This window comes from Pelophylax lessonae, assembly GCF_965119305.1.
Source record: "Pelophylax lessonae genome assembly, chromosome: 3".
NCBI lineage: Eukaryota > Metazoa > Chordata > Amphibia > Anura > Ranidae > Pelophylax > Pelophylax lessonae.
The window spans coordinates 228,062,568-228,074,855 of NC_138770.1; the positions used below are offsets into that span (position 1 = coordinate 228,062,568).

Consider the following 12,288-nt stretch of genomic DNA (forward strand, 5'->3'; position numbering starts at 1 on the left):
AAGACATGGATGAGTGAGTTTGGGGTGGAGGAACTTGACTGGCCTGCACAGAGTCCTGACCTCAACCCAATAGAACACCTTTGGGATAAATTAGAGCAGAGACTGTGAGCCAGGCCTTCTTGTCCACATCAGTGCCTGACCTCACAAATGTGCTTCTTGAAGTTTGTCAAACATTCCCATAAACACACTACTAAACCTTGTGGACAGCCTTCCCAGAAGAGATGAAGCTGTTATAGTTGCAAAGGGTGGGCCAACTGAATATTGAACCCTACGGACTAATGGGCCATACACACTATAAGATTTTCTGAAGACTTTTTCCTTTAGACTTATCAAAACCATATAATATGAGGTCAAACCTAAACACTTTCAATTTGTATGCAATCCGGCAGGCCCTTGCACTACATAGAAAAGGTAAATCTGAAGGAAATCTAACCACAAAAGTTGGATAGTGTGTATCTAGCTGAAGACTGGGATGCCATTAAAGTTCATGTGTGTGTAAAGGCAGGTATCCCAATACTTTTGGTAATATAGTGTACATACCAATAGATAACAGGTGAATAAACAGCTGACTGCCTCCAATTGAGTTGGTAATGCTAGAGACAAGGTACCAACAGACCCCCAAAAATGTATTACAAAAATACAAGTAATAAAAATAAATGGATGAATTTCTGCGCTAAAAGTATTAAGAAATGTGATTCAATAGTGTCTAGTTTAAGAAGGGGAAGCTGCACACATGAACCTATAGAAAATCCAAAGAATTGTATACGGAGATATGTGTTGCGCTTAACCCAACAAAAAATAGTGAAATAATGTCAGCAAGTGATGCTCAAAAAAAATTATATAAAACATAATGTATAAATAAACAGTTGTTGTGAATTGTGAGTCCTTGATAACTTAATAAAAAGTCCAAATAATCGTGCCAATCCAAAATTAGTGAAATATGGATATGAAGAACTACAAGTCCCAGCACATATGCGTCACTATGTTTGCTAGAAGAAAAACACTCTAGGGTATGTTCCAAAGGTTGCTTACCAGATGAAAATGGTCATCCAATTTAATGGATAATGAGATCCACCAGGTGTGATTCAATACAATATGCGGTAGAGGGTATTCAATGGCAGAAGCTCAGAGACCATATGTAAAAAAGAAATGCAAGGACATAGTGTGATACCGTACACACAATTGAAAAAAATAAAACAAAAGATATTGCACTCACATAAAAATAACAATGTTGAACCTGTAAAATGAAAAAGCAGAGAAAGAAACCACAAATCCCAGCAGGCAAGATACCAGTCCGTATGTAGATATAGAAGATGTGAAGCACCCGTGATCAGGTGACCACAAAATATCCAAAATGGCTGCTTACCAAATCAACCTGGTCACCCAATTTAATGGATAAACCTCAAAATCAATAGAAGACTCTACCAGGTATGGTTCACTTATAGTATAATGCACATGTACAGGGATACTCATGATGGAAGCTCAGGTGCCATGAAAATAAAAATGGGCAAAAAACATAGCATAATACCGTACACACAATCACAAATAAAAATGAAAAGTGTTGCACTCCCATGAAAATTTCAATATTGAGCATATATTCCGTGCAGGGACCCAAGAGCCAATTTTTACGCTTACGGCGTAATTGTACTCAGCACACAGATTTTCTCAAACAGGCCTCTGATTTGACAAAGGCTATGATGGTTGCTCTCTTGACAAAACCATAAAAGAGGTAGCGGAGATTGACACAAGGACCCTCTTACAACCCAGTGTGGGGAGAAAGCTTAATAATGATTCTTTCAAAAATACCTTTATTGCTTCATTCTCCACACAACATTATCTTATAAAAAACATCACTGGCTGATCATTACGAGCGACCGTATCCTCGGTCCTATGCTACCAGAACAACCAGCAGTGGTTTTTAGGGGTGCCCCTTCTCTCAGGCATAGAATAGCGCGGAATGTTATTGACCCACCAAGGAAGCCTGTGTTTTTTTTCTGAAATGAAAGGATATTATCCTTGTCATAGGTGTAACATTTGCGCTATTAACTCCTTTAAGGGTAGAAAAATCAAAAAGTTTTGTTCTGAGCAACCATGCAAAGAGCATGTCATAAATTCTTTTATCACATGCTCTACAAAAAACGTAGTATACTTACTTCAATGTAAGTGCGGGAAACAGTATACTGGCCGCACTACAAGGGCTCTCCAGATACGTTTAGGCGAGCACGTTGGGAACATTAAAAAGGGATTCCCTGGCCACAGTGTATCCAAACATTACAATACATGTCACCATAGGAATCCCAGAGACACATTGTTTGTGGCCATTGATAAACACACATCACACTGGAAAGGCTCAAACACAAAGAGGGAGATCTCACGTGCCGAGACCCAGTGGATATATTGTTTAAAAACGTATGCTCCTTTAGGCCTAAACATGGAGTGGGATGTTAATTGCTTCATTAACAACAGTTAAAAATATTTCCCCCTCCCTTTTTTTACTGTATTGATTGTGGGATTTTTTGGATTTAATATATTTTAAATATTTTCATTTTTTATACTATTCTTCTCTTTTTTTCTTTTAGATATTTTCTGTATGTATAATTTTGTATTTACATCCCTCAGTTGGGATACGAATGTATATTCCTACAGGGATTGTGTTTTAACTGATATGCAAAAGGTATATGTTTAGACTTTCAAGTATGCCATAGGGTCATTGTGGAGTGCTGTGCCAGGGACTTGGATGCCAATAAACAAGGGATATCTTTTTTCCTGGGTGATATAATGTTTTTGATCATGGTCACTGGATGGAGTGATTTTATCACCATCCAGCTAGCACGGGTTAAAATATTTTATCCTGGGTGGCTATATTTAATTTTGGCCACTAGATGGAGTAAACATCACCAATTACCTTTGCTTTCAGGGCATTAGATGGAGTAAAACATGATTAATATTCGGTTATTTGGCCTCTTGAATAAATACTCATGAATATATAAATCACTTCCTTTAGGAGTATTGTGTCTGAGGCATTTCTTTTTTTAGCTTGCTACCATAGTGTGAGACTTGGCGCGCTTTGTATTCTGCTCTCGCATTGTTATGAGAGTAGATCGTTTCAGTACGGTTTTACTGAGGCATTCCTTCTTTCTAGCTTGCTGCCATAGTGTGAGGCTTGGCGCGCAATGCATTCTGCGTCTGCATTGTCATGAGAGTAGATTGTTTCAGTACTGTTTCACTTCCGCCCTTCCTTTTTCTGGGTATACCTTGTCTATGGCCCAGCACTTCTGCCCTGTTGTCCTGCACCAATGGTAGGCGTTCACACCGTAGCATGAGGGATACAAATAGGCGTGGAGTCACGTCTGACAGCCACGCCCCTGACGATGTCAAGCGTATGACGAAACGTGTTGGGTGGAGTCAGACGTGGAGTAACCACGCCCCTAGAACCGTCCTACGATCACATGTGAGGACGCTGTATCTTTGCTCCTTTACATCTGCTACATGGGAATACATGCTCTTACTGGTGTATATGTGAGTGCACTGCTTTAATTTCAATAAACCTTTTAGTTGTACAGTATCACTCTATGTCTTGCCCATTTCTATCTTTTTGGTTCCTGGTTTTCTACCTTGAACATCTCCATACATATGTTCCATGCAACAAGTGAATTACACCTGGTGGATCTCTCTGCAGACAATAAGCTAGCTGAGGTTTATCCATTGATTTGGGTGACCATATTGATCTGGTAATGAATAGGTAGTACACAGCTCAAAAATAGGTCTACTTGGAAAAAAGTGCAAATATGCAAATTGTGTGGGACAGTAATCTGGTAGGGAACCATAAACCCTAAATATATAAATAAATAAATAACCTCATATGCTGATTTCAATTAAAGTGCAAAACAGTGCTGATGTAACAGGTCAACATAAAGTGCGAAACAGTGCTAATTCTCCATATTGGATATATATATATATATATATATATATATATATATATATATATATATATATATATATACAAAGAATACAAAGAAAAAAGTGCAATGTGATCACTGACCTAGGCCAACTAAAAAGAGAGGTCCATAAGGAAATCCCATCCTGTATGAGATTTAAAGGCACCCCACCCCACACCAGACTATAGCATTTTTGACCCACGTGCAATATTGCTACAGGGTCCTGGCAGTTTGGTAAGTGGATCACCAAAAGGGAGTGGAACTGCGCATGTTTGCACCTTATTGGCACGGATTGGCACTAATCTTGTTATTAAGGAGCACGGAGCACATTGCACTTTTTTCTTCACAGGATACTTGCTTAAATTGGACTTTTTTGGGACTTTTAAGAATAAGAGCAGATTTTGCACATATTTATTTTTCTATTGGTTTATATTTGTATATATATCCAATATAGAGAATTAGCACTGTTTTGCACTTAATGTTGACCTGTTACATCAGCACTGTTTTGCACTTTAATTGAAATCAGCATATAAGGTTATTTATTTATTTATATATTTATGGTTTATGGTTCCCAATCAGATTACTGTCCCACACAATTTGCATATTTGCACTTTTTTCCAAGTAGACCTATTTTTGAGCTGGGATTTTTGAACAGCGACACTTATAGGCTATTGATTATTATCCATAGCGCAGGACACTTACACTTTTTTCCAAATATTGATCTGGTAAGCAGCCTCTTTTGATACCTTTTGGTGATCAGATCACGAGTGCTTTTACCTCTTTTATACTTACCTATGGAGTGGTATCTTGCCTGCTGAGACTTGTGGTCCTTTTTTCCTGGTTTTTCCCCTGCACGGAATATATGCTCAATATTGGAATTTTCATGTGAGTGCAACACTTTTCGTTTTTATTTGTGATTGTGTGTACGGTATTATGCTATGTTTTTTGTCCATTTTTATTTTCATGGCACCTGAGCTTCCATCATGAGTATCCCTGTATATGTGCATTTTACTATAAGTGAACCATACCTGGCGGAGTCTTCTATTGATTTTGAGGTTTATTCATTAAATTGGGTGACCAGGTTGATATGGTAAGCAGCCATTTTGGATATTTTGTGGTGACCTGATCACGGGTGCTTCACATCTTCTATATCTACATATGGAGTCGTATCTTGCCTGCTGGGATTTGTGGTTCCTCTCTCTGCTTTTTCATTTTACAGGTTCAACATTGTTATTTTTTTATGTGAGTGCAATATTCTTTGTTTTATTTTTTCAATTGTGTGTACGGTATCACACTATGTCCTTGCATTTCTTTTTTACATATGGTCTCTGAGCTTCTGCCATTGAATACCCTCTACCGCATATTGTATTGAATCACACCTGGTGGATCTCATTATCATCAATTAAGCGAACCTAGGTCTATCCATTAAATTGGATGACCATTTTCATCTGGTAAGCAGCCTTTGGAACTAATGCCCCGTACACACGTACCGATCGTCGGCCAAACGATCGGCCGTCTTTTGTCCAGGGCTGTCGTGTCTGTTGAAAACTGCAAAAGACTGCACACGAATTTTGTCGGCCAACAACAGCCGACTGCAGAAGTGATGTCATGTGATGGTTAACTTTCCTTGTCTTTTTTCTTTTCTGAGCATGCCCAGTCTTGCAAATCTGCTGTCTGTCGGCCGAAATCTGTACTGACTGGCGAACAATCGGCCGTTCTGGTGTTGGCCAACAAAAATTTGAATGCCTGCACGACAGATTCTGTTCGGCCGAAAATGCGCTGTCGGAAGCATCATACTAACAAGCCTACAATCGGCCGAGCGGTCGCCGACAATCGGTACGTGTGTACAGGGCAATACCCTAGAGTGTTTTTCTTCTAGCAAACATAGTGACGCATATGTGCTGGGACTTGTAGTTCTTCATATCCATATTTCACTATTTTTGGATTGGCACGATTATTTGGACTTTTTATTAATTTATCAAAGGACTCACAATTCACAACAACTGTTCATTTATACATTATGTTTTATATCATTTTTTTGAGCATCACTTGCTGACATTATTTCACTATTTTTTATTGGGTTAAGCGCAACACATATCTCCGTGTAAAAAAAACAAGTAAAACTCAGAAATAACTGCCTATATTTATATTGAACAGTAAGGACTCTTTTAGACTTGTCTGAAGTGCAATCCGCATTATCTACATGGTCCTTACACAGTACTTAACAGTCTGCAAAAACCCATTGAGAATGAACTCTCCCTGTCACTACCACAATTGGGTCTGGGATTGCACACAGAATCTTGTGCAGCTGTATATAGAAACCAATCAGCTTCTAGGTTTTATTTATAAACCTTAATTGAACAAGTAGGATTTAGAAGCTGATTGGTTACTATGCACAGCTACACCAGATTCTGTGTGCAGCAGATTTAGTAAATCCCCCCCTACACTATCAAATTCACGAGTTGTCTTGCATGGACATAGATCATATTCCCAGACCCAATTGTGATGGTGACAGGGGTAGCTTACTTACCACAAAGATAAGTGTTATTTGGCTAGCAATAGAAACATATAGAACAATGCTGTTTCTAACCAGCAACAGAAGACTGTACAGTAGAGGATCACATGACAAATACTGTATCAGATTTTGGACAAACCATGTTAGCATATTTAGCAGCATCACTGTATGGCACTTGATGGAAATATGGTGCCTATATGAAATTATCCAATTAAATACCAGAAAAGGGATCTGGCGCCTAGGTTACCAATAGTTCCAAGCAACAAGAAAAAAAAAAGGGTTTATTTATTATTTATGACCGCTGCTAACTATCTGCAGGTATGCCAAACATCAGAGTAATGAGAAAATCAGTCAGCGCACATCTACACTCCCCTAGTTGATGAAGTGGGGATAATTAAATAATTTATCCCCTATTATATCAAGAAACAATTTCTTTGTGCTCTATACTAAAGTGCTAGTGCAACTATTGTAAACAATTATTATAAGCAATCACTCTCATAAAGGAGTGATGAATAAGTGCCACAAGAAAAATAAATATTACATATATAAAAATGCAATCATAAACTACAATTTCATATAGTGCATGACAAATATATACTGTGAATCCAAAATCAAATATCATAATAAACTGATCCAAAATATCAGAAGCCACAAAAATTGTCCCATATTTCATAAAGTCCCAGACAAAAGGAAAAAAAAGTGCAAAAATTGCATGTAGCAATGTGCAAAAATCTTCAACGAGCAAATCTGTGCAAACACCCTGTGCAATCCTTGCACCGATCACCCCAAACTGACTCACCAGATGGATGGCTGGTAAAGTTAAAAACCAGCTTCAACGCCTTCTTATAAAATGTCCAACAGACTGGCTCTTAACTCTATAGTTGATATTCCCATCTTTATAATCAGGCTCTCTCAAAGAGATGTATGAAGGTATGTGGTTTTAAGAAGAAAGGAGAAACCACATAGCGTAAATTCATAAACACTGTATCAGTTTATTTAAAAAACACAATTGTATCACTCACATTTTAAAAGTGTCCACCCGACTCTAAGGATCAAACACTTTTTGTTAAAATGTATCCATATCGCCTCCGGCTGTCACTCCAAAGCCACGATTCTGACATGCATGGTGGTGTCCAACGTCCTAGCCCCGTCCGACTAGTTTCGTCATTCAACGTCCTCATGGAGTGGAAGGACGTTGGACACAGCCGCGCCATCTTTATAGTGGGGAATCAACCCAGTCACATGCTCTGAATCCAAACAAGGTATTCATTATAAAATCATTAGTTATTACATCAAATAGGAACATGACATTCACTGAATATATCCCCAATCTATCAAAACTTGTTATTGTTGGCTCGTAATTCTAATATTTCCCAATACTCCTGGAGTGCATTTATCCACTCTGTACATTACAACCACCTGGGTTACATATAGATATAGATTTGAACTGTTTTTTTAACCAACTTTTAACTAACTGTTGAGGAAAGGAAGTCAGATGAATAGAATTTAATGAAATTAAACATGGATGCCTGGTAATCACTAATGTAGGATTGTAGGTATACTTCCTCCTTAAGAGATAGTTAATGGGGTAGATAATATGAAATTAGTATACTTTCACTTTAAGAGATATGAAAACGTAGTGGATGAATAAGTTCTTTATTCAGTAAGATCGATAATAACAGTATATTTTCCTTTAAGAGATGAAGACACCTGGTGAATAATTCTGATAATAACATTAATAGAATGGAGAATTAATTAGAACCTTTACACCTAGGCGTATTTCATATATAAATGAAAATGCATTGACAGCAATAAGAATTTTATTTTCAATTGGAGGTGTACACAGAGTGGATAAATGTACTCCAGGGGTATTGAGAAATGTTATAATTACAAATCAACAATAAATAGTTTTGATAGATTGGTTATATATTCAGTGAATGTCATGTTCCTATTTGATGTAATAACTAATGTTTTTATAATGAATATCTTGTTAGTATTCAGCGCATGTGAGTGGGTTGATTCCCCACTATAAAGATGGCAACGTCCATGAGGTCATCGAATGACGAAACTAGTCGGGCGGGGCTAGGATGTTGGACACCACTGCGCATGTCAGAATCGCACTCGTAGCTTTGGAGTAACAGCCGGAGGCGATATGGATACATTTTAACAAAACGCGCTTGATCCTTGGTGTCGGGTGGACACTTTTAAAATGTGAGTGATACAATTGTGTTTTTTAAATAAACTGATACAGTGTTTATGGATTTACGCTATGTGGATTCTCCTTTCTTCTTAAAATGACATACCTCTATACATCTCTATGAGAGAGCCTGATTATAAAGATGGGAATATCAATATAGAGTTAAGAGCCAGTCTGCTGGACATTTTATAAGAAGGCATGAAACTGGTTTATAACTTTACCAGCCATCTATCTGGTTAGTCAGTTTGGGGTGATCGGTGAAAAGATTGCACAGGGTGTTTGCACAGATTTGCGTGTTGAAGATTTTTGCACATTGCTACATGCACTTTTTGCACTTTTTTCCTTTTGTCTGGGACTTTATGAAATATGGGACAATTTTTGTGGCTTCTGATTTTTGGAGCACTTTATTATGATATTTTATTTTGGATTCACAGTATACATTTGTCATGCACTATATGAATTTGTAGTTTATGATTGTATTTTTTATATGTAATATGTATTTTTCTTGTGGCACTAATTCATCACTCCTTTATGAGAGTGATTGTTTATAATAATTGTTTATAATAGTTGCACTAGCACTTTTGTATAGAGCACAAAGAAATTGTTTCTTGATATAATAGGGGATAAATCATTTAATTATCCCCACTTCATCAACTAGGGGAGTGTAAATCTGCGCTGACTGATTTTCTCATTACCCAAATAATTAAATTCACTTTCACACAGACCTTTCTCATGTGGGCTCCAAGAGGTGGAAATGGAGGTTTGTTGACACGATCCCAGTTAACTATCACCCGAGTTCGGTCGTATAATTGGAAGATGATTAAAGCGTCAGTCAGGTCACTATGAACAGAGTAAAAAGGGAACATTATGAAATCATAATGCAAAGCTAGTGTTATTGCAGCTAGCCAAAATCAATAACAGTTTCTGGATTATAGTCAATGGCCAAAATACAAAAAAAATTAACAAGAACTGTACTATACTTTAAAAGTTAACATTGCCTACAGTACTACTATTTATTGTACATCTAAAGCCATTTTTACATTTTGGAAAGAATAGGGAATTGTTACAATTACTGTCATTTTTCCCATCTGTATCCCACTGGGGGGGATTTCTCTTCAATTCCTTTCCTGTAGACACAAAAGGAACTGAGTGGTAATCTCCCCAGAGTGAGTGAAATGCTTTTTACAGGAAGCTGTCACAGGGACAATTATCCTAATTGGAAGACTTATCTTCTATTTCTGTTGGTGACAACTTAAATTTTTGGGTTTCCCTTAATTTCAGTGCATAAAATAACGCAAGCCAAATTTAAGTAAAGTATCAACCACTAGAAAAAAAAATTCCCAACAGTTATTCAACACTATTGTATTGTGGTTGCATTGGAGAATAATTAAATCTTTCCTGGTGTAGCCAAGTTCTTCGCTAGAAAATAAGCCACTATAAACACACTGATGCAGCTGTTTTGTGTGCATATACAAAACTCTTATGCTGGCTTTCAGTGTGATTGAGCACTGTTCAGCAGAGGGAGACAGTGGGCATGAAGAACTTGAGACTTTGAAGCAGGACTGCACTGAAGTCTGAGAAATGTAGTCTGTAAATGGGAGTAGATGGAGCATGGACTGAAAATCCTAGATACCCACACTCCTAACAAGAGAGGGAAAGGAGCAGTTTTTCTCCTGAACTTCCTTTTGCTGTACAGCTGGACCAAAGTTGCTGTGTTGCTGAGACTGGTAGAAGGGCATTTCTTCCATTGAACTATAGCTGCTAGCAGAGACAGAGTACATAGGGACTAGCCATCTAACTGGCAGCCCAATTCACTGCATGCAGACCTTATTGAGACTGTACTTATGTGCACAGCCATAAAGACTGGGCCCCAATACTAGCAAGCTAGTGCATGCCAAGAACTGCTCACCCAGATAGCTGCTTCACAAGAACTTTACCTATTGTCCATAGTAAGTGGTACCTCCTTATTGAGCATTATATTTCATTGTAGCCATTCATACAGCGAGCACTATAAAGCAAATATAGACTCCTGGTTAGTCAGGACCAGGACCAGGACAAGGGGTGGGCAGGAGAGGGGGCTATGATGGGCGCAGTTTTTTAGAGGTTGTGCTAGTAGGGTGATTTGGAGGGGAGAATTTGTACTAGGAAAGTGGATTTCTGTTAGGAAGGGGCATTTGGGGGGGGGGGGGGATTTGTGCTAGTAGTCATGATGGGGGGGGGGGGAAATTGTGCTAGGAAGGGAAATTTGAGGGAGAGGGTTACTGCTAGGAGAGGGGATTTGATGGGAGAAGAGATTTGTGCTGGGAGAGGGGGATTTGAGGGGATAGGATTTATGCTCTGAGGAGACATGTGAGGGGTAGAGGATTTGTGCTAGGAAGGGGGATTTGGGGAGGGAAAAAATTTGAGCTGGGTGGGGGATTTGTACTGGAAGAGGGGAAATTTTTGTTTGGGGATAATTTTGGCTTGCAAAGGGAATTTATGCCTAGGGTGTAAATATTAGTGCTCAAATTTGTTTGAGGGAGGAGGGGATTTTTGCTGACACATAATGCTCATACATTTTTTTGGGGGGGCAGCGGTGCTATTTGGCATCTTTGCCCTGGGCACTAGATGACCTTGTCCCGACACTGGTAGTAGTATTGATCCTCACCATTGCTGATACTGTTTACCAATGTTACTGCTTATTGCTGATTTTGTGGGTTTACATTAATGTAGTGGTACAGAGTACTACCCTAAGCTACTATAACATAGTGGTTATATTGTCTATATTGTCTAATTCTCTGTTTGCCCATGTATGCATATACTGCCATTTACATTAATCTTTGAGTTTCTTTACTACTAAACAGTTTGGTGTATGCTTTATAATACTAAAACATAGTTGTGTGCATCATATTTTTTATATTTGTGCTCCTAATAGTATTTATGTATCTATGTGCTTAACCTGGTGTGCAAGAGATCCTGAGGTTGTTCACAGAGTCGAGGCAAAAGAACAAAGAACTAAATCTACCAAGTGGCTCCTGCGGCAGTAGCGTTACAGTGGATTAGCAGCAAAATGTTTAGATAGCAAGAAATTGGCATCACCGTTGAACATATCCAGTAAGGCAAAGAGCAACAACGCCAAGTGCAGTAGATCAAAGTTACCAATTAAATCAGAATACTTTGACTTCAGTTAAAACAAAACATATTTCTAATGAATCAATATATAAAATGTGGATATGCATTTACCTGTATAAATAGTTAACATAAGGATTTACGCCAAGAGAATTCATCCAATTTCGGAAAGTTCTCTCCTCATTAGTCTCTCCTATGTGTGTTAAAGACATAAATATTAAACTATGACATACAATTACTTACGGTATATAAATATAGGCATTTTACAGTACAATAGCTGATGAATAAATGAATGATTTGCATGTCTATACTTATAGAGATTCTCCAAGATGGTTTTTGGTACCATTGTCAAGTGGTGAACCTAACCCTGTTTTGTTTTAGGCTTAAATCCCTTTCTTGGAATGTTGCCTTTTTCCTTCCTGTATAGCAACTCCTTACCAACTGATCAGAAGAATGTGTATTTCAGCAGTTTTATCTTCCCTAGCAACAGTCCCCAGGAACCCCTAAGAGGGTCCACGTATTCAAGCAGC

The 12,288-nt window shown here is 38.1% G+C and overlaps 1 protein-coding gene across 2 annotated transcripts in view; it reads right to left on the minus strand.

Annotated features, from left to right (window-relative positions):
* PLS1 (plastin 1) overlaps positions 1-12,288 on the minus strand; it is a 200,169-nt gene that overhangs the window by 19,217 nt on the left and 168,664 nt on the right. For both annotated transcript variants that reach the window (XM_082252256.1, XM_082252257.1), the window contains exons 11-12: positions 11,873-11,951; positions 9,376-9,490 (exon numbers count right to left, since the gene is read on the minus strand). In XM_082252256.1, the coding sequence (XP_082108382.1) occupies positions 9,376-9,490; positions 11,873-11,951 (194 nt within the window). The remainder of the gene's footprint in view (positions 1-9,375; positions 9,491-11,872; positions 11,952-12,288) is intronic.